Source organism: Globicephala melas, chromosome 19 (assembly GCF_963455315.2).
Source record: "Globicephala melas chromosome 19, mGloMel1.2, whole genome shotgun sequence".
In the NCBI taxonomy this organism is placed as follows: domain Eukaryota; kingdom Metazoa; phylum Chordata; class Mammalia; order Artiodactyla; family Delphinidae; genus Globicephala; species Globicephala melas.
Genome location: NC_083332.1, coordinates 61,807,277 through 61,828,341, shown reverse-complemented (window position 1 = coordinate 61,828,341; position 21,065 = coordinate 61,807,277). Strand labels below are relative to the sequence as shown.

Sequence of the window (21,065 nt, the reverse complement as noted above, 5' to 3'; positions counted from 1 at the left end):
TGGGCAAAAGCAGGAGCCTGAGAAATCGCCAGGATTCTGGACGAGAATCTCGGAACGAGCCGAGGGCGGGGCGGCGTCAGCACCACATGAAAGTCGCTCCCAGGAGGCACGTGACAGGCAGCGGACAGAAAACCCGCGCGCGCTGCCTTCTGACTGGGACGCGAGCGCCCGGCCCCGTGGCTCGGGTCCCAGAACAGGTGTGAGAGGGACACCCAGCCTCTCGGGGGCCCAGCTCCCTGCCCCGCTCCCCGTGGAGAGACCTCTCTCCTGAAGGCCCAGGCACGCTAAGGTTATGGCTTCCCTTCCAGAAGCCCAGAGGCTTCTATAAATACCGTGCTGGGGGTTCTCTGGGAGTTCTAAAATAGTCCGCTGGTTACTATCTATACTCAGCGAGCCCACTCCTGGCCTCCACTTGGCGGCTAAGTATAGCTCCCTGGCAAAGTGCAGTGGAACAAGTTTCCAGCCGCCATCACCTTGTGGATGGCGGAGGATTCCAGGGAGAGCGCCCCGGCTGCCAGGACTCAGAGGCGCGGGGCGAGGCTGGAGCTGATGTGGGGCGAGGCGGCACCGCTCCCCCAGCCGGGGTCTGTGGGAGTCCGCTGCAAACACAGAGCCTCCACCAGATCCAGCAGTGAGGCGTTCCGGCTCCAGCCTTTACAGTGGCTTCATTCCACTGTGAAGCCTTGGTTCCTGCTTCTGAGCGAAGGGAAGTGGGCTACCCTCTGTTCCAGAATTCAGGAGGGGCCCGGGAGACACAGCAGCAAAAGAAGACACGTGGCACACCAAACATAAAATACGATCGCTACCTCTAGGGAGACCCTCGGCCTTTAACCCCTCCTAGACTCTGCGTCCATTTCTCGACCACCAAGTTCTGGCTCCAGGAAACCTCTCCTCCCAGCTGCACCCCCCAGCCCAAGCCGAGCTGCCCAAGAGATGGTCTGGCAGCTGCCCAGGGTGTCCTCAGGTGCCAGCAGGGCGCTGGGGAGAGCTGACGGACAGGAGGGCAGAAGGTGTGAGGGCGGGGCTCCCACCAGGGTCCATCCTGCTGGGTGAGCACGGGCCATCCTTGGGTGTCACGTGGAATAGAGACCGTCCTCCCAGGCGCCAGTCAGCGCTCCCCACCACCCAGGGTTTCACAGCCAGCTGTGCCCAGGCCTCCCCCTCCCCACACCTCTGCCCCTCAGGGCTGCTTTTGCCCCCTATAAGGGTCACCTGTAACTGGTCCTCAGGCAGAGGCAGAATCACCTCAGTCTTGCTCCCAGCTCCAACACCTGCCCCCTTTCCTTCTCCCGGGAACAGGCCTGGGGCCCAGGACACAGTGACACCTGTACTTCTATAGGGAAGGCAGATCATGGAGTCACAGGGGCTCTCTGGGAATGCTGCAGCGTGACCTCTGACATGCAGCTGCTCTGAACTGGCCAGAAAGAGGCTGAGGACAGTCGAGGTGACCCTGCTGGGCATCGGGGAAGCATGGCCCGCCGTCTCACTGGCTCCGCTCACCCCAGGGGTCGTCTCCCTCCTCCTCCAGCAGAGTAGTTCTCACAGGTGGCCTGCAGACCCCTGTCCAGGGGGCCACGCGCAGGGAGACTCGTTACATTCCTCACAACATCGACGGTGCAAAAGCAGGGGGCTGCACCACTGGCGGCTCCGCACAGACCGAGGCACCAAAGTTCACCACCACACACTCACGCAGAGCAGTGCAGCTTCAGGACGTCCTCCAACCTGAGTCCTGGTCCCTGCGACGTTCTGAGTGGAGATGTGGGGAGTGTGCGCGGCCCTCCACTGCCACTGGAGGGGGGCCTGCCGTGTGAGGTGTGCAGGGTCACCTCGACCACAGTCTTCGCAGACGGCTTCTCAGAAAAGGACCAGTGAGCCTGCCACTTCAGGGAGGACGGACAGTATTTACTGCCAATGATAGCACTTGCGCTTTCAGGAGAAAACGGCAATTTTGGAAACGTCTGTCTTCCGTAAAAGCTTGGCAACTTCCCAATCTTAAAGACTTTTCTGATGAGGAAGTGAGTTTTTCATACTGTAAAATGAAACATGTCAGGGACTTCCCTGGTGGCGCAGTGGTTAAGAATCCGCCTGCCGGTGCAGGGCACACGGGTTCGAGCCCTGGTCCTGGAAGATCCCACACGCCGCGGAGCAACTAAGCCCGTGCGCCACAACTACTGAGCCTGTGCTCTAGAGCCGGTGAGCCACAACTACTGAGCCCGGGTGCCACAACTACTGAAGCCCACGTGCCTAGAACCCATGCTCCGCAACAAGAGAAGCCACTGCAATGAGAAGCCCACGCACCACAACGAAGAGTAGCCCCCACTCGCCGCAACCAGAGAAAGCCCGCGCGCAGCAACGAAGACCCAACACAAAAAATAAATAAATAAATTTATATATATATAAAAAAGAAACGTCAGCATTTGGAAGCTCTGTGTAGTCAGTGAAGCAATATTTTCCAAATGACGATGTGGATGTCACAAAGCCCCGCCTGGACCAAAGACACAAAGCACCAGACAGACCAGGGAAGCCAGTGGAGCAGACTGCGGGAAGCTCACTGCCGGCGCCGGGATCACAGCACAACGGGCAGAGTTCAGGTGCTTTCAAACAAGAGCCACATCGTCCGAAAGTGGTTCCAGCGCGTCCCCGCCACACGGCTAGGTTTCCTTCCCACACGTCAGCCAAAGCGTCAGAAGGAGGAGGCTGAGGGGACAGCCTGGCCACAGACGTCCACGGGGCCGCACGTGGACACTCGCAAAGATGCGAACCACCACCACTGTCCACGCTACAACTCTGCCTCAGAAAATGTCTATTGTTCACAAAACGGTAACACGTGATGGGTTTATCACTGATCACTTTAAATGAACTTAGTGAACGAATTCCGCAAGTTGAACTTCCGAAGTGTGTAAAAACAGATGGAAGCCTCCACACAAACTAGCTCTCGGGGGCCTTTAATCGTCTGGGCGGGCGTGGGAAGCCCTACCCGGGACCCTCGAGTGTGAACGTGAGCCCTCAGGGCCGGAGTGGCAGGGGGGCCGCCCGGGGAGGAGCTGGGAGGGGGTCCGCCGCTCCGGGGAGCCATCCACCGGTCACGGGGCAGCTCTGCCCTGACGTGTTTCTTGCTTTATCCACTGACTCCAGAAATGACTCTCCGAGGCCACGTGGTTTCCTCACACGTGCATCACGAGAGACGGGCCCTGTACTCACCCTCCCACCCCACAGTCAGCCAGCTGCACCTCTCAGGCCTTCTCAGACCAGCATCTTCACCTCGACCTTCACGGCCACCTCCCAGGCCGACAGTGGAAGGATCCTCCCGGCCCCTGCTGCCACCTCCCATTCAGCCTGCATCCTGCGCCCCAGGGGCGGCTCCACGACCTCCTCAGCTCACGCCGTTCCAGCCTCAGACAGGCTGCCTGCCCCTCAGTCTCAAGTTCAAGCCTGTCGCCCTTCGCGTCGCACACGAGGCCACTTTCTCCCACGAAGCCCCCACGTGGCGGCAGCCTCTGCATCCCACGTGCCTAACCTCTATCTGATCCGGGACAGGCCCTGGACAAACACCGAGGGAATGGGGGAATAAAGAGGGACCAGGGCGAGCCTTGGTCTACACCAGACTTTCCTGCCCCTTCGATCCAGCTCTGGGGCTTGTCTCACAATCGCGGATTTTTCCCGCCCTTGGATAGGGGTCTGCTGTGCTTAGCACAAACGTGATAACCGTCGTCAGCCCCAGAGGCCCGGCAAGCAGCCTCCTGGGCTCATCCAGGCTGCATGGATCAAGCCCCAGATCTAGTTACAGGGGCAGCCGGGCTGCAGGACCACATGTGCGGGCGTCTGGAAGCAGGTAAGCCGGGTGCACATGTCCCCTGATGAGGGAAATACTTTCCACGGTGTTTGGCTCGAACAGGGAGGCCAAGGAGTGTGGGCGGGATGCCAGCTGTCCACCCAGCTGGCGAGGCTTCCCAGCCTCGTGCATACAGTGGACGACGCCGTGTTTGGAGCCCTCGTTTCAGAAAACTGGAAGCTGCAGAGGCTGCGTTATTTACTCCTGATTTAATGAAGAGTTTCTTCTGAAGGGCGACTGTACTCACCTGAGAGCTTCTTTGGGGACCGACAGTAATCAACAGTTACTGCGGACGGACGTGGCATGGCGCCGACACGACCCCTCTCACGGCTTTATCCCCGTGAGGGAGGACGTGGCACTGAGGGCCCAAGCAGCTTGTCCAGAGTCTCACGGCGGGTCCACGGCAGGGCTGGGATTTCTGGCTCCGGAGTCTGTAGTCTTGGCTCCTAAACCACGTTGCTGCTCAGTAAGCAATCCCGAGCTTTCCTTTCCCTTGGAAACCACAAATAAGGCGCCAGATCAGGAGAGCAGATACGTTTTTGACGCAGGGCCAGGGCGTGGGGTGAGACGGTCAGAGGGCGGCCAGACGCGCAGGAAGGGGAGCTCTGGAATCCACATGGGAAGCGGGTCCCCTCCCACGCCTGGTGGGGGGGGAAGATGGGCTGGAAGCAAGGAGAACGGCAGGAGACACTCACCATCTCAGAGCTGACCGGGCTTTGGGAAACAGGAGAGAGAAGCTGAGGAGAAAGAGGAAAGGGAGGTTGGAGCGCCTGGTCCACCGGAGGGCTGACGTGGGCTGCTGCGAGCCGGGCTTGGGGGCTAAAGGCAGGTAGGCAGCCCGCAGCCCCTGGTGAACAGCCCTCCGCACTCTGCCTCCGGGAGCCCAGCGCCCTGGGTCTCAGTGAGACCTTAAACGTGTCTGTTGGAACCGTAAACGTCTCACGGGAAGCTCGGCAACAAGACGCTGGCAGACGCGGCCGGAAGGCACCTCTCAAGATTCGCCAAACACCTGCAAGAGCGGGGATAACCCCGGGGCCGCTGAAGAGCCCACAGAGGGTCCCTGTTAACGGCTACAGTTACACACGCAGAGCAGCCTGCTCTGTGCGTTTGTTCCTAAGATCTGGGGAACTGGTGTGTTATAACCCATGACAGAGTACCACAAGCCCGCGGCTCAACACACACCTTTCCTGTCTCAGCGTCCTGGAGACCGGACGTCCCAGATCCAGGGGTCGGCAGGGTGGCTCCTCCCGAGGCCGGCTTCTCCCCAGTTCCTCACGTGGTCATCCGCCTATGTGTCTGGGTCCTATTTTCTTTTTCTTTTTTCTTTTTTTTGCGGTACGCGGGCCTCTCTCTGTTGCGGCCTCTCCCGTTGCGGAGCACAGGTTCCGGACGCACAGGCTCAGCGGCCATGGCTCACGGGCCCAGCCGCTCCGCGGCATGTGGGATCTTCCCGGACCGGGGCACGAACCCGTGTCCCCTGCATCGGCAGGCGGACTCCCAACCACTGCGCCACCGGGGAAGCCCTGGGTCCTATTTTCTTATCTCTTTTCTTATCTCTGGCTTCACTTTAGTCTAATCCGCTCTGTAAAGATCCCACGTCCAAACACGGGGCCTGCAGGGTGATGCTGGCGCTGGCTCCCTGCCAGCTGTGTCATCTCCCAACAGGCCCCAAGAGGAAGGACTCTGTAGGGAATGGGAGCGCACAGAGGCTGGGACTGTGAGAGGCCCACTGGCCAATGGCAGAGCAGAGATCCAAACTCGGGTCAGACACGGCAGCTGGGAGTGGGATCCAGGGTAGAGTGAGCTGCTCCTGGGAAAACGTCACTCATTTCAATAGGGGGGGAGCAGGGGCCATGCAGACGGACGAGGTTAGGGCTCAGACCATGGTGGAAACAGGGCCTCTGTGTCTCTTCACGATGGCATCAGGCCCCGCAGGAGGCCCTGCACTCAGGCGACGCTCCTGAAACTCATGCTTCTTGAACATGTGCATACGTGCGCTGGGCCTATACTCGAGGCCCGAGACGCAAACGTCAGACGCGAGGAACTTAGCTGGCGGTCCAGTGGTTAAGAATCTGCCTTCCAACGCAGGGGACGTAGGTTCGATCCCTGGCCAGGGAACTAAGATCCCACATGCCGTGGAGTAACTAAACCGGCACGCTCTAGAGCTCACGCGCCACAACTAGAGAGCCTAGAGAGTCCGCACGCCACAACTCCTGAGGCTGCGTGCCCTGGAGCCTGCACACCAAAACTAGAGAGAAGCCTGCATGTTGCAAAGATGGGCCCACGTACTGCAATGAAAGATCCCGCGTGCCGCAACAAAGATTCCGCGTGCTGCCACTAAGACTGGACGCAGCCAAATAAATTAATTAATTCATTTAAAATCCATACGTTAAAAGAAAAAAGAGACGCAAGCAGGAGGAGGGGAGGGGGCTCACCACCCACACCCAGCCCTCCTCCAGATGCAGCTTCATTCCCCACTTGTGGAACTTCTTCCCGCGCTGCCCTCTCGGTTCCAAGACTGAAGGCAAGTACTTTTAGATGAGCAGCTGGGCAAAGACAGCGCCTCTGACACCATGAGCGTGTTATCCTCAGACAACAGCGAGAGCCCTCTCCCACCCTCTCTGAGCCCTTCAGTTCAAAGTCATCCACCTGGGCCTCACAGAAAATCCTGCACAATCAAACCTGCTTCACTGAGAGGTGGCTGGCATATGCTCACTTGCACGTACGCTGGCGTCCACGTGTGATGCGCATCTGTGACACCATCGCCCCCACCGACGGAAGGGACATACCCACCCCCAGGAAGCTTGCTCCTGCCCCTTCCTCATCCGCCCAACCCACCCCCTCGGGAGCCACTGGTCTGCTTTCTGTCACTCCAGATGCGATGGCGCTTTCTGGAGTTCCCACGGGTGGAATTTGCCACGATCGCCCTCCCTCTGTCTCCAGCCCTGGGCCCTCGACACGCCCTGTGCTTCTTCCCATCTCACTCCTCCAGGCCTCAGGCTCTGTTCGCTGCCACTCCCCTGCTGGTCCAGACCTTCCATTCCAGACTGTCACTGTCTGTGACACTTTATCTCTTAGCCTACGTCACAGAAGAGGACAGTGGCACAGACCACCGCGGTGACCTTTTAGAGGTCTCGCTGGCCACAGACAGCCCTCGCTCCAATGCATCCATGTCACCGACTGGCTTTGCTCTCAAGACACAGTTACAATCACATCGTTCTCCAGGCTGTCGCCACGCCCGTGGGACCACAGCATATATTTGCATCTCCCGGCGACCCACCGCTGTCACCTGTGGCCTCCCGTGCCACTCTCTCTGCTGTGCTTTTGTTCAGTCTTTTTTTAAAAAAATATTTATTTATTTGACTGCGCCAAGCCTTAGCTGCGGCACGCGGGATCTTTAGTTGGGGCACGTGGGATCTAGCTCCCTGACTAGGGATTGAACCTGGGCCCCCTGCATTGGGAGTGCGGGGTCTTCACCGCTGGACCACCAGGGAAGTCCCCTTTGTTCAATTTTTAGAAGCCGTCTCACCTCCACAAGGAGGTTGCCAACCTCCCCCCTCACCCGAAACAGCACCTGCTGGAGGAGGACCCCAACGAAAGTTCGTGAACGATCAGAGGGGCACGCACAACGTAGCCAAGTTTAAAAGGACTCTGAAGGCTTCAGAACTTCCGTTCTGTGATTACTAGAAAGTTACACTCTTCCCTCAAGAGAGAGACAATGGAAGGTGATTTTGAAAGCCTGAAAGCATGAAGGCCGGGGTGACCTCCCACGAGTCTCCGCGCGGAGCGTGAACTGAGCTCTGTTTCTCCATTTCTGCTACCAACCCCACTAGTCTGTCATCCTCACCTTCCCAGGATGCCAGCAGGTCCTCTGCAGCCGGGTCATCTTGACACTCAATTCATCCTATAAGGAAGAGTCAGGGGTCCTTAGAGACATAACTACGAGAAGAGCCAGGCTCAGACACAGGAAGTGCTGTGCAGGGACAAGACCTCACAGAAAGGAGGGCCATCCACCTCCTTGCATCTGCGAGTGGACCAGGATGGGAGATGCACCAGGTACTTGGGGAAACTGGTGGGAGTTCTCCAAGTAAGTGGTAGAGGCTAGGGCTTCATTTTTTGACGCTTTAAATGACCACATGACCTGTATTCTTTTATGTGCATCAAACGTTCCTTAAGAAACAGGAAAACTTTTACCGAGAAACAATGGCTGTGGGGGAAAAAAAGTTATCAAGAAGAAAAGGGTAGGGCGGGCGTCCCCTGCAGTGATGACCGGGACATGGTCCAGCTGACAGCCCTCAGCCCTGGGCCACTCCACCGAGATCCGTTTTCTCTAGATGGGGATGGCTGGTGAGCGTGGGCAGTTCCTGGATACTTACAAGGCAATGCAAAGCAGAGCACAGAATGTGATTTGGGACCGTTTTGCTTGAGAGCAGGGTCAGTGAGCCATGGCCAGGGGCCAGACCGAGCCCTCCCGACCTGTTTTGGACAGCCCAAGAGCTGGGGATGCTCATATCAAAGGAAAGCAAAAGATGTAGCAGGGACTTCCCTGGTGGTCCAGTGGCTAAGACTCCGTGCTCCCAATGCAGGGGGCCCGGGTTCGATCCCTGGTCAGGGAACTAGATCCCGCATGTGTGCCGCAACTAAGAGTCCGCATGCCGCGACTAAGGAGCCCACGTGCTGCAACTAAGGAGCCCACGTGCCGCAACTAAGACCCAGCGCAGCCAAAACAATCAATAAATATTAAAAAAAAAAGACATAGCAGCATTATTCACAATGGTCAAGAGGCGGAAGCAGCCCAGCGTCCACGGATGGATGAATAAAGTGTGGTCCATCTGTACAACGGAACGTCGCTCAGCAATAAAAAGGAAGGAAACCGTGATGCTCGCCACACAGGTGAACCCTGAGGACACGATGCACAGTGAAATAAACTAGACACAAAAAGGCAGGTCCTATATGATTCCACTGACATGGGGACCTAAAGGAGCCAAAGTCAGAGTGACAGAAAGTAGATGGTGGCTGTGAGGGCCGGGGAGTCGGCGTTTATTGGGGACAGAGTCTCAGTTTAAGAGGGTGAGAACGTTCTGGAGGCGGACGGTGGTGATGCTGCACCGCAGTGTGAACGCTCTTAGAACTGAACACTCAAACCCGGTTAAAAGGGACGTTGTGTGTTATGTGTATTTTACCACTGTAAAAAAATACCAACAAAATCAAAAGAAGACGTTGTGGCCTGAAAATTCTCTGAGATGCACACCTCCGTGTCCGTGTCACTTGCTCGTTTTCTAGCGCTGCTCTGGATCTGCCACAGCAAAGGCAGGTCGTGGCGGCCGAGCTGGAAGAGGCAGGAAGCCAATGGTGTTTGCCACCCAGCCTTCTGCAGAAAAGCCTCGAGCCAGTGCCGGGACCCACGGAGACGGGCTCGCTGTGCGGGCGCAGGGTCAGAGTCCTGGGCCTTTAGAGGTCGTCGAGTTCAAGCCCTTCAAGATGAGAAGCCCCATGGGACTCCAGAAGGTGACGGAGAGGACAATGAGAAACGAGGCGCGCAGTGAAATCCGGGGCACTGGCCCTTCTCGCTCTGAATGGGTGCTGCCGCCGGGCTGCTGGCTTGGCCTGGAGGAGAGAGGAGCTTCCTCCTATGTTCTCCTGCTCAGTGGCTCCCACCGCCTCCACTGCCAGAACGTCCCCGCCACCAGCGCCGCTCCGACCCCCCGGCTCCGCTCGCCCCCCCGGACTCCTCTTCCGTCCGCTTGCCCTGGACCACACCGTCTGCATCGCCCACGTGTACCACCTCGCGGTGGAGTCTCCCTGCACCTCATCACCTCTGCAATGTCACCTTCTCTGTAAGTAGCGAATCCCCCCCACCAAGGTAATCTCCCCCGGGACAGGAGACTCCCTCCCTTTCCATCTCCCACTGCCTCACTCCCTGGTGTTTCACACGTCCCCGGTTCCAGAGTAACCTCGCTGCTGAGGATCTCCAGAGTGGACTGAATTGAAACGAAAGGGCAATAAGGAAAGATCTACGTACAGACACATATCATCTTTTCAAGTCACCTCCCATCCACTAAGTCCCTTCAGGGAGCACTGCCCTGCTGTAGGAAACACGCTCTCTGCGGCTTCGAAAGTTACCCCCACGCTGGGTTGGCCTGACTGCAGGGCCTCTGTGCACTGTGTTATCTGTCTTTATTACTCACGGTGTGGTCCTCACCCAGCAGCTTCTGCCGTCGACACCTGGGGCGCTGGCTACACAGGCAGACTCCCAGACCTCCTGACTCAGAACCTGCACTGCAGCACACTCCCTGGGTGACGGGTACGCATGCCAACGTTTGGGAAACGCCATCCCACATGCTCTCTCATCAACACTGAGAAATCACCACAAATAAAAGGAAACCTGGGAATGCACATGAAACCGCAATGAGACACCAGCTCACACTTCACAGCCCTTGGGATGGCTACCACAGAAAAAGAACGAAAGAGAAGAACAAGGGTCAGCGGGGACACAGAGAAACGGGAAGCTCGTGACTGCTGGCGGGGATGTAAAATGGTGCAGGCGCGGGGAAAACAGTCTGGAGGTTCCTCAAAACATTAAACACAGAACTACCACATGAGCCAGCAATCCTACCACTGGGCAATTCTACCCAAAAGAACTGAAAGCAGGAACTTGAAGGGATGTTTGACACCCACGTTCACAGCAGCATTCCTCACAACAGCCAACAGGCAGAAGCACCACAGAAATCCACTGATGGATAAATGGATAAGCAATGGTCCGTCCGCACCACGGAATAGTATTACTCAGCCTTAAAAAGGAAGGAAATCCTGGCACCTGCTACCGCGTGGATGAACCCTGAGGACATTATGCTCAGTGACATAAGCCAGACACAGAGGGACAAATCCTATAGGATTCCACTTACATGAGGCCCCTGGAGTGGACACATTCAGACACAGAGAGTAGAAGGGTGGCTGCCAGGGGCTGGAGGAGGGGTGGGCAGTCAGCATTCAGTGGGGACAGAGTCTCAGTTTGGGAAGATCAGAGAGCTCTGGAGATGATGGTGGTGATGGCCGCACAGCAACGTGAGTGCCCTCATTGCCACTGAACTGCACACTTGAAAACGCTTCAGATGGTAAATTTTACGTTACATATATTTCACCACATTAAAAAAAAATGCTTTGAAACAAGACAGGAAATCTGAGGACTATGGGAGATGCTCCAGGCTGCGCTGTTGCCCCTCGACCTTGACAATTCAAGCTGACTCCATCTTCCCTGCACCTACCACCACGCCTGTGAGACACGTTTGAATGGAGCAAATCAGAACGTGTGGACGTGGGGCTTAAAGTTTCTCCGTCTGGTTTCTCACCCTCACCATGACCCAACAGGCATTCACCCACACCTCTCTGACAAAAAAAAAAAAAAAAAAGAAAGAAAAAGAAAATAGAGGCCCTATGATGAGTTTATCTTATACATGCATGTAGACTGACCATTCAGGAGACCTGGGGCTCACGGTGTCAGCCTGGGGGTCTACGTCCAGCCCTCCTTCAGGGGGCTTGTTTGTTCAAGGTTCCCCACTACATAAGGGAGCCTTTGCCCACATGCACACAGTCAGGCATTTATGCCTACATGTTCAACCGTGAACATGGTTTACACCATCGTAACACTGAGAACATTTAACTGTATGGGGGAGGAAGGACTGTGGTGGGGCTGGAAGAGAATTCCTCATTCCTACTTAGTGGTAATCAACAGACACCATCGAAAACGGAAATAAAGGAAAGAGAGAAAGAAAGAGGGGAAAGAAGCAGATTATTTAGAAACACAGAGAAATATAAGAGATTTAAAAGTGGCTGCCTTTGGTGAGCTGGAACCTGGGCGGGGGGTAGAGAAGGGGATCTGGTAATTCACTCTCTAAATCACGTCCATGTAGTACTGTCTACGTCTGTTCAAGATGCTATCCCAAACACCACCACAGGCTGGCAGCTTAAACAACTACCACTGAGCTCTCACAGTTCTGGAGGCTGGAAGTCCAAGGTCAAGGTGCTGGCAGATTCAGTGTCTGGTGAGAGCCCCTTCCAGGTTCCCGGGTGGTGTCTTCCTGCTGTTTCCTCACCTGGAAGAAGGGGTGAGGGGTCCCTTTTATGAGGGCTCCATCCCCATGACCTCATCACCCCCAGAGGTCCCCCTCCTAACGCCATCACACTGGGGGGTTAGGTTTCAACATACGAATCTGGGGTGACATTCACTCTACGGTAAATACTTAAATTATAAACCATAAAACTGAAGTTACCCAGGTGATGTAGGGTGGAGCACCTAGCAGAATATCTGGCGCAAAACAGATGTGTCATGAACGTCTGTGCTGTCCCTCACGTCACTACCACGGCAGAGCATAAATCACTGAGGTTCACGGGTGACCCTTCTTCTGTGGCTCAGAGAACACACCGCGACCGCTGTCCAGAGGAATCCACCAGCAACTCTTCAAAAAGGTTTCAGTGGCTTTGCATGAAACCGAAAAGCGACTCCAAGAAAACCTTAAAATAACCACCAACAGAAACACAGCTGTAAACGGCAGTGAGATACCAGTTTTCACGCGTCAGGCAGAGGGGGAGCCGCCGTGCCGGGGAAGGTTCGGGCTCCCTTACTTTTGTGGCTGGGCTTCAATGATCAATGGAGCTTCCAGAGGGAGCTTGCCAAGAGCTATCAACGTTACTTTAGGCACATCCTGCTGGGCGCAGCAATGCCAATTCCAGGGATTCCTCCCACAGAAGACCTCACACTTGCACAAAAAAGCAGCTTGTGTCCAAACATTGGTAACAACCCGACTGTCAACCAACAGGGGACACGGTGGACAAGTTATGGCAAGTCTAGATCATCGGGGATGATCTCCAAGAAACACCGAAGGGGAAGAAAGCTATTTGCTGATACTTTCAGGAACGGAACTGGGGGGGGGGCAGCCTCCAGAGTGGGAGAATTTATATCACATACTCCTATCTTCACTGACACCTGAATCATTTTAAAACTAAAAATAAATTTTTACAAAGGGAAGGGGGCAATTGGGAGTTACTGTGTAAGGAATAGAGTTCCAGTTTAAGAAAATGAAAACGTTCCGGAGGTGGAGGGTGGGGATGGTTGCCCAGCGATATAAAGATACTTAATGCCACAGAACTGCACGCTTAAAAGTGGTCAAAATGGTACATTTTACAGCAATAAAAGAGTCAATATAAATGTGGCAACCCATTTCAACCAGGAAAAAAGAATCCTTGCTTAAAATGGGAGCGGGGTTTGAAAGCACCTATCTCCGAAGGAGCTCCTCCCTTAGCAGCCCGCCACCCAGGAACTGGTCGCCCAGGGGGTGGGGAGTCTATGGGAACCCCGGGCGGCGGGGCCCGCGTCCTGCCGAGCTGAGTTCAGCTTTCACCTCGAGTCTTCCACCTCAGATACCCGCGCGCTACCGGTAAGGCCGCCGCCACGCGCCTGCGCACACCCCGCGCCTGCGCAGAGCCGGCGCCTGCGCGGACACCGCGTTGGGACAGATCCCCGCGCCTGCGCAGAGCCGGAGCGCGGCCGCTGGCCAGCGGGGGCGGGCTCAGCTTCGGCAGTCCATCGTCCGATCCCGTTCATTGGCTGAGAAGTGGAGCGTGAACAGGGCCCGCCGCTGATTGGGCGGCACGCGAGCAGGTGGGGCGACGCGGACCAATCGTGGGGCTGGTTGCGGCGCGGGTCGGAAAGGCCTGCTGCCGGGAGCTGGCGTCGCGCTGTTTTTCGGCCATGGCCTCGGAGAAGCGGCTCGAGGTGGTGACCTGCACCGCGCCGGTCAACATCGCGGTCATCAAGTACTGTGAGTGGCGGGCCTCGGGACCCGGGATGTGGGGGCCCTGCGTACGGGGAAACTGAGGCTCGGAGGGGCCGGTTTGGGCGGTGGACCGGGTCCTCCGCCCGCGGCAGGTGGGCTGGGCCCTCGTCTGGATGAGATTGTGTGTCCGCGTGCAGGTGTGAGGACCCGCCGCGCCCTCCACCCGGCAGGGCAGTGCGATCGCGGAGCTGGGCACCACCTGCAGCCGGGACACCTGGGGGCACTGTCCTTACGGGACATCCGTCCCCGCGGGGCTAGACAGCGGGAGACACAGTCCATACAGGACGCGCGTCCCCGCGGGGGCTTGGCTCCCATGGTCACGCCCACTCTGCCACCTCGACCTGCTCTCCTTGTCTGTCTGGTTCTGGTCTCAGGAATGCTCTTGGGATTCGTTCTCCTTGCTCACTAGTTTCTGGAGAGTCGCCCGGGTGAATCTTGGAGTCAGTTCTTCTGTCCTGTTCCGTCCCCAGCGTAGAGGGGCCACAGTTTGCTTGGCCATATGCCCTTTCAAGGCAGCTGGGCTGTTTCCAGTTTGGGTCAATTTTGAATAAAGCTGCCGTAAACTTTTCTGTACAGGTTTTTGTGTGAACGTAAGTTTTCATTTTTCTGGATAAATGGCCCGGAGTACAGTTGCTGGGCCATAGGGTGGTTGCATGTTTGGTTTTTTAAAGAAACAAACTTTTCCTGCGTGGCTGTACCATTTTTCATCCCTACCAACAACATGTGATGTAGGTGTGATCCAGCTTTTCCGCATGCGGTGTTGTCACCAGCTGTTATTTTAGCCCTTCTAATGGGTGTGTGGTGACATCTCACCGTGGCTTTAGTTTGTGTCCTCCTGCCGCTCAGTGATGCTGAACGGGTCTCCCAGTGCTCATCTGCTTGCCCTCTGAGAGTCTTATGTGAAATGTCTCTTTAGGACTTTCGTCCACATTCTAACTGAATTGTCTGCTTCTTACCGTTGAGTTTTGAAAGTTCGCTTTGTATTTTAGATACTAATTCTTGCTGGATGTGTGCTTTGCAGATATTCTCTCCCACCGTGTAGCTTCTCTCTCCATCCTCCTAACAGGGTCTTTCAAAGGGCCCAGTGGGTCATCTTCTCCATCCTTGGTACCAAGTCAGAGACGTCTTTCCTAGTCCTATGTCCTGAAGACTGTTTATGTTTTTTCCCAGAAGTTTTAGGGTTTTACGTTTTAAATCTAAGTCTGTGATTCATTCTGAGTGACTTTTTTGTCCAAGGTCTGAGATGTGGGGCTCAGCTCTGCTCAGTGGTGGATGTCCAGTGACCCAGCAGTCTTTTTGGAAGAGGCTGTGCCTCCTCCTCCGAGTAGCTGCCAGAAACCAGTTGGGTGTGTTTATGGGGGATCCTTCTGGACTTTCCCGTATTACCTAACACGATTCGTCTTTCTTGTGTCCCGTAACTGTCTGCCACCCCAAAGATCCTGCACAAAAGTGCAGCACCTGTGCCTAACAATGGATTTGAAATTTTGGACTTTCTGGAAGGTTTCCTGTGTTTGCTGTGATATGACAGGAGTGGAAGTGCTCAGCGGAAGTGGGGGGAATGCTGTCTCTAGGGGGTACGAACAGGGAGATTTGAAGAGTTTTCAGTAACTGGGGCTCCTGTTTGGGAGGAAAAGGCAAGGGCCTTATAATCAGAGCACTCAGCACGGCTATTTGTTGAATGAGTGAAAGAAGCAGTGAAGCAAGGGGTCCAGCACTGCTCTCGGGAGCTAAGTGAAGTGGGGGAGCAATCCAGGAGGGCTTCCTGAAGGTGGGGGCACAGCAGGAAGAGGACTTAGATTGTACAGTGAGAGAGCTGGGTCCAGGCAGCTGGGGAGCTGTGGGGTGGCAGTGGGGGTGGGGAGGGGTGGGGCGTTGGTGGGCGGGAGCAACAGTGCGCCCGTCTGCTGGGCTGGGACACTGACTGGCTTTGCCGTGGGCCATGTGTTCCAGGGGGAAAGCGAGACGAGGAGCTGATCCTGCCCATCAACTCCTCTCTGAGCGTCACGTTGCACCAGGATCAGGTGAGCCTGGGCCGGAGATACACACCGAAAAAATATTTACAAAACCTTTGTTTACAGATGGTGGCGGTAAATCCCCAGCCAACGAATGCTGCTCGACCCATCACCCGCTGTGAGGAGTGCTCAGCGCACAGGCATGCACATGCCCGGCCCCCTCCTAGGAGGTCCCTGCCCTGCATTCTCTGCCAGGAGATGGGAGTATGGGCCGTGCCTTGGGTAGTAGACGCCCATGGGGTGTTCCCACTGCCTGAGCCCGGCCCGCCTTGGCCTTCACCTCCAGCAAAGCCACTGCCCTGAGTGGGCGCCCAGGAGGGACCAGGGCCGGAAAGGCCCCTGCAGAGAGGGGTGCTTGGCCGATGCCCGCCACCCAGGAGGCCCTGCACTTTCTTTCCCAGTTAAAAACCACCACAACAGCCGCCATCAGCAGGGACTTCACAGAGGACCGGATTTGGCTAAATGGCCGGGAAGAGGACGTGGGGCAGCCGCGCCTCCAGGCCTGCCTGAGGGAGAGTGAGTGGGGGCCCCGGGGATGCTGGGGTCAGGCCAGGCCCGCTCCTTCCCCTGTGCCCCTTCCTCGTGCTGGGCGGGTCCGAGTGCACAGAAGGCGCTGCCACCGCCACCCCCCACCCCACCCCCCGTACCTCCCCCACGCCCCAGGGGCCGCGGACGCCCGTCAGCACAGCTGGGTCTGGGCCTGGGGTCTCCCGAGAAGGAGGTCTGCATGTGGAGCTCAGACAGAGGCCGGTCCCCACCATGCTTACCCATGGCGCTGTCTTCTGTCCCTGCAGTCCGTCGCCTGGCCCGCAAGCGGAGGAGCGACGGCCACGAGGACCCGCTGCCCCTCAGCCTCAACTACAAGGTGCACGTGGCCTCGGTGAACAACTTCCCCACGGCCGCGGGCCTGGCCTCCTCAGCGGCAGGCTACGCCTGCCTAGGTGGGTGCCCGGGATGGGTCCCAGTGCTGTGCCCCAGGCATAGGGCCGTGGCCTCGGCTGTGCAATACGTCTGAATGCTGAGCTCCGTGTATAGGACCCTGTGCGTGACAGAACGCCCCTCAGACTGGCTTAAACTAAGTGGGGATGGTTTCTTGGCTTACGTAGCAGAATCCCAAGGGCTGTGGCCAGCTCCAGGCTCTCAGACGGCCTACTGGGAACCCATCTCTCCCTCTGAATCTCTGCTCTGCCCTCCTCTCTGTTGGCTCACTCTCCAGCAGGGACCCCCACCCCCAAGCTGGGGGCAAAGGCACTTACCACAGAGGTGGGCAGCTGAGTCACGTCCTCCATGTAGCCTAAGACCAGTGAGCCAGGCTGCATCGGGGGCAGACGGCCTGCCTCGTGGACCCCCAGGTCCGCATCCTGGCATCAGACCCTTGACCAGTTCCGGCCCTGTGCCCAGCGCTGCCAGCAGCCCCAGGCGTGCATGCACACTTTTTGCCCTCTGTGCTTGGGCCCTGCCTCGATCAGCACCCCTCAGAGCTTTTCAGAGAAGCTTTCTCTGGCCCCTCGGCACACAGGCCTCCCAGTCCCCAGGGGGCTTCCCCTCCCGCCAGAGCCCCCTGCGGAGGCTGAGTGCGTGAGCACATGGGTGCTGGATGCCAGCCGTGGAGCTGGGGGCCGAGCCTCCTTCCCCCAAGTGCCCCCCTCCCGTGGCACTGAGCACAGGCCGGCGCCCCTCCAGCCTGTCTGAGCCTCCCCGCCCCCATCACTGCCTGCAGCCTACGCCCTGGCCCGGGTCTATGGCGTGGAGAGTGACCTGTCGGAAGTGGCCCGCAGGGGCTCGGGCAGCGCCTGCCGCAGCCTGTACGGCGGCTTCGTGGAGTGGCAGATGGGGGAGCGGGCCGACGGGAAGGACAGCATCGCCCGTCAGGTGGCCCCCGAGTCACACTGGCCGGAACTCCGTGTCCTCATCCTCGTGGTGAGCTGGAGGGCCAAGCTGGGGGCGGGAGGGCCTCCGCAGCTCCCGGGGCCGTGGGCGTGGCGCAAACCTCCCTCCCTCGCCACAGGTGAGCACCGAGAAGAAGCCGACGGGCAGCACGGCGGGCATGCAGACCAGCGTGGAGACCAGCGCCCTGCTCAGGGTGAGGCCGCGGCCGGCTGGGCGGGTGGCTCCCGGGGCGCTTGGAAGCCGGGCCCCGTGGCTCTGCTCGGCTCACGGAGAGGCCGCCTGCCTTGCAGTTCCGGGCCGAGGCGCTGGTGCCGGCACGCATGGCCGAGATGACCCGCTGCGTCAGGGAGCGCGACTTCCAGGCCTTCGGCCAGTTGACCATGAAGGACAGCAACCAGTTCCACGCCACCTGCATGGACACCTTCCCGCCCATCTCCTACCTCAACGACACGTCCCGGCGCATCATTCAGCTGGCGCACTGCTTCAACGCGCACCACGGGCAGACCAAGGCAGGGGCGGGCGGGGCGCCCCGGGCCGCGAGCCCTCCTCCGGGGGCCGCATCTCCCTCTCGCTCTCGTTTTGGTTGCGCGGCCCCCCACCCTCGTCTCGAGCGGGTGGCCAGCAGGCACCGGGAGCTGGTCTGAGCCGGTCTGACCTCGTGGTTCCAGGTGGCGTACACGTTTGACGCGGGCGCCAACGCTGTGATCTTCACCCTGGACGACACTGTGGCCGAGTTTGTGGCTGCCGTGAGGCACAGCTTCCCCCCCGAGTTGAATGGAGACAAGTGAGTTGTGGGTCCCCTCCTGGGAGGCCACGGCAGGCGGTGTGTCCCACGTGTGCCTCTGTGTGATCGCGGGCGCTACTCCCCTCGGTCCAGCCCCGGGGTGCGCACGTGCCGCCCGCATCTCCTGTGACGGCGGGGCGTCTGGATTTCTTCCTCGCCGCTGTTGAAGGGACCCAGTTCTCAGTGAGGGGACGCCTGCCCGCGAGGGGCACGGGAAGTGTGGGTGGGGCCCTTTGATCTGCCACCCAGGGGGGGCGGTGCCACTTCTGGTGGGAAGAGCCGGGTGCTACCTTCCACACCACGTGGGACCGGCCCCACGACCGAGGACTCGTCGCCCTGGTCACCCTGGGGGTGGTTTGTAGGTTTAACACCAACCCGAGCGTCAGCTGAGGCCTTTGCTTCTCAAGCTGTGTCCCCCAACGGGCGCAGCAGCAGCCGTGGGCCAGGGTGAGAGGCGGCAGCAAAGCCTCGTGGAGCTTTCCCGAAACCCTCCCCTCAGCGACGGCGCCAGGCCCTCGGCCTTCCCGCGCGGCGTCTGTGTGCCTGGTCAGTGCTCGTGACGTCAAGCACCATTTAACCGCTCTGCGGTGTACAGCCCGGGGCATTAAGAACGTGCTGGGCACCCTCGTCCGTCAGCCCCAGAGGCCCCGACTCCGTCGGTAGTCACGACCCCCCCGCCCCCGGCCGCCGCTTCGTGTTCCGTCCCGGATCTGCCTGTTCTGCACATGCCCCATCCCTGCCCTCCCCGTCCAGTCCTGCCTTGTCTCCTAGGTTTCTGAAGGGGCTGCCCGTGGAGCCTGTCCCGCTCTCGGATGAGCTTAAGGCTGCGCTGGGTACGGACCCCATCCCCGGCGGCATCAAATACATCATTGCCACTCAGGTGAGTCCTGGCCGCGCACCGCACGTGCCCTGCGGGCTCAGCCCCAGGCTGAGGGGAGGGGAGGGTGGGTCTGGAATGTGGGGACCCCCAGAACAGATCAGGGGCCCTACTCGGGTGGCAGGGCCGGGCTTTCCGCCACATCCATCCAATTCCCAGACCTGTGACCTGTGCACCCAGGCCTTGGCCTCTGCCGTCCACCCCAGGTCTGCCCGGAGGGGCCGAGGCTGTGCTGGAGGATTGGGCCCTGGGCCCGGCGTCACCAACAGGGTGTTATCTGACTGGCACTTCCTGGAAGGAAGTCGCTCCCTGTCACCTGCCCTGATGTTGATTCCTCACCCCCCTAGGTGGGACCCGGGCCTCAAGTCCTGGATGACCCTGGCGCTCACCTCCTGGGTCCCGATGGTCTGCCGAAGGCAGCCGCCTGACCGCCTCCTCGACGGAGCCCTGGCCACCGCTGGGAGAAGAGGCCGCTTTGCTGGGACTGGGAACCGGGTGTGGCGGCTGCCCGGCCGTGCTTGTTGGGATTTGTGCGTGGCCGCCTGGCTCTGGGCTGTGGCCGAGTTGGACAGTGGGACGACGCCTGCGGGTGCCCAGGCGGTCAGGAGCGGGGCCGCCAGGTGCCTCACCTTTCCCCGACCTGCGCCCAGCACCTTGCTGAGATGGGAGCCTGGTTCCGGATCCAAGCACTGGGGGACCGAGCCGGCCAGTGGGAAGCTGCCGGTGCATCGCCAATAAAGGGCTCTGGCCCTGAACTCGGGGGTCACGCCCACTGCCCCCAACAGCAGCTTGACCACTGGAGATGACGGCGTGTCAGGGGTCCCCCCTCGGAGCTGGAGCACGGGCCACCGCACAGGGTGCGACCTCAGGACACCCCTGTGAAGTGCTCCGCCTGGCCCTGAGCCCAGGCCCCCGAGTGGGTACAGGGTGTCTTCACAGAAAGACCAGTGTTGTGTCTGTGGGGACCGGGGAGCAGCGCCAAGGCCGCAGTAAAGGCAGTTCGATGAGCATGCTGTCTCCTGGCCCAGGCAGAGCTCACCGAGGGGGCTGGGAGGGCGCGGCAGGAGATGGGGCTGGGGACTCGACTTCTGCCCCCAGCTCGCCCTCTGTTACCCAGCCACATGGGGTGCTCAGCTGACCCTGCCCCGTGGCCGTGGCCACCACCGTGGTGGACGTGGTCACTCAGGCTGACGGGCTGGGGACGCGGTTTGGGCCTGGTTCTAAGCTCCGTCCAGGAAGGGAGGCGGGAAGCGGCTTTGCGGGCAGGAGCCCCTACTCAGCCCGAAGCTGTGGGTCTGCGACGAGAGCCCTCGCTCCAAGTGAGCTTCTCCATTCCTGAGCTGAGTGACCTCCCCTTTCGCACCCCTCCCCATTGTCCTAACCAGCTGGGGGGAGGAGAGGGAGGGCATCTGAGCGCTCTGACCTTGACCCTGAAGGGGGCTCAGAGGAGGGAGGTGAGAGGACTGCCCAGCACCCCTGCACTCCGGATTTTCCCTGAAGCCTCCCACACTCTCAGCACCACCCCTCCCAAATTAGCCTCTGAGCAAAGGGTTGCCTGCAGAGGCCACACCTGTCCACACCCGCGCTAGCCCAGGGCCAGATGAGGCGGAGGCTGGGCCTGCGCTGACACGAGGCTCAGGGGTCCTGGCTGGAAGCCCCGCCCCCACTCGAGTCCACTGCGGCCGAGCTGGCTGGGTCTGCACGGGGGAAGGCCTGGGCCGGCTGGGTAGGGCCCCTTCCTGAGCTCCAGGTCCCAGGCTCTCGTGGCGGGGGTGGGGGACGCGGCTCCCGGGAGCACCGGGACCCCACCTGCCCCCAGGCCTGCCTGCCACCTGGG

The 21,065-nt window shown here is 59.0% G+C and overlaps 1 protein-coding gene and 1 long non-coding RNA gene across 3 annotated transcripts; one reads left to right on the top strand and one right to left on the bottom strand.

Annotated features, from left to right (window-relative positions):
- Window positions 1-8,461: 8,461 nt before the first annotated feature.
- Window positions 8,462-13,309, bottom strand: LOC115848648 (uncharacterized). Of its 2 annotated transcripts, XR_009560124.2 has the most exons (4): window positions 13,231-13,297; window positions 12,455-12,634; window positions 12,103-12,343; window positions 8,462-11,925 (listed from the first exon to the last, which is right to left on the bottom strand). It is a non-coding gene; the product is annotated as an uncharacterized lncRNA (long non-coding RNA). The 2 variants fall into 2 exon arrangements; XR_009560123.2 differs by lacking the exon at window positions 12,455-12,634 and having other exon boundaries at window positions 13,231-13,309.
- A 212-nt stretch (window positions 13,310-13,521) lies between these two features.
- MVD (mevalonate diphosphate decarboxylase) lies at window positions 13,522-21,047 on the top strand. Its single transcript, XM_030849482.3, has 10 exons — window positions 13,522-13,650; window positions 15,616-15,686; window positions 16,079-16,193; window positions 16,472-16,618; window positions 17,398-17,597; window positions 17,686-17,760; window positions 17,858-18,076; window positions 18,236-18,351; window positions 19,123-19,231; window positions 19,576-21,047. The coding sequence occupies exons 1-10, from the start codon at window positions 13,581-13,583 to the stop codon at window positions 19,654-19,656; spliced, it is 1,203 nt and encodes a 400-aa protein (XP_030705342.2). The 5' UTR covers window positions 13,522-13,580; the 3' UTR covers window positions 19,657-21,047.
- The last annotated feature ends 18 nt before the right edge of the window (window positions 21,048-21,065 follow it).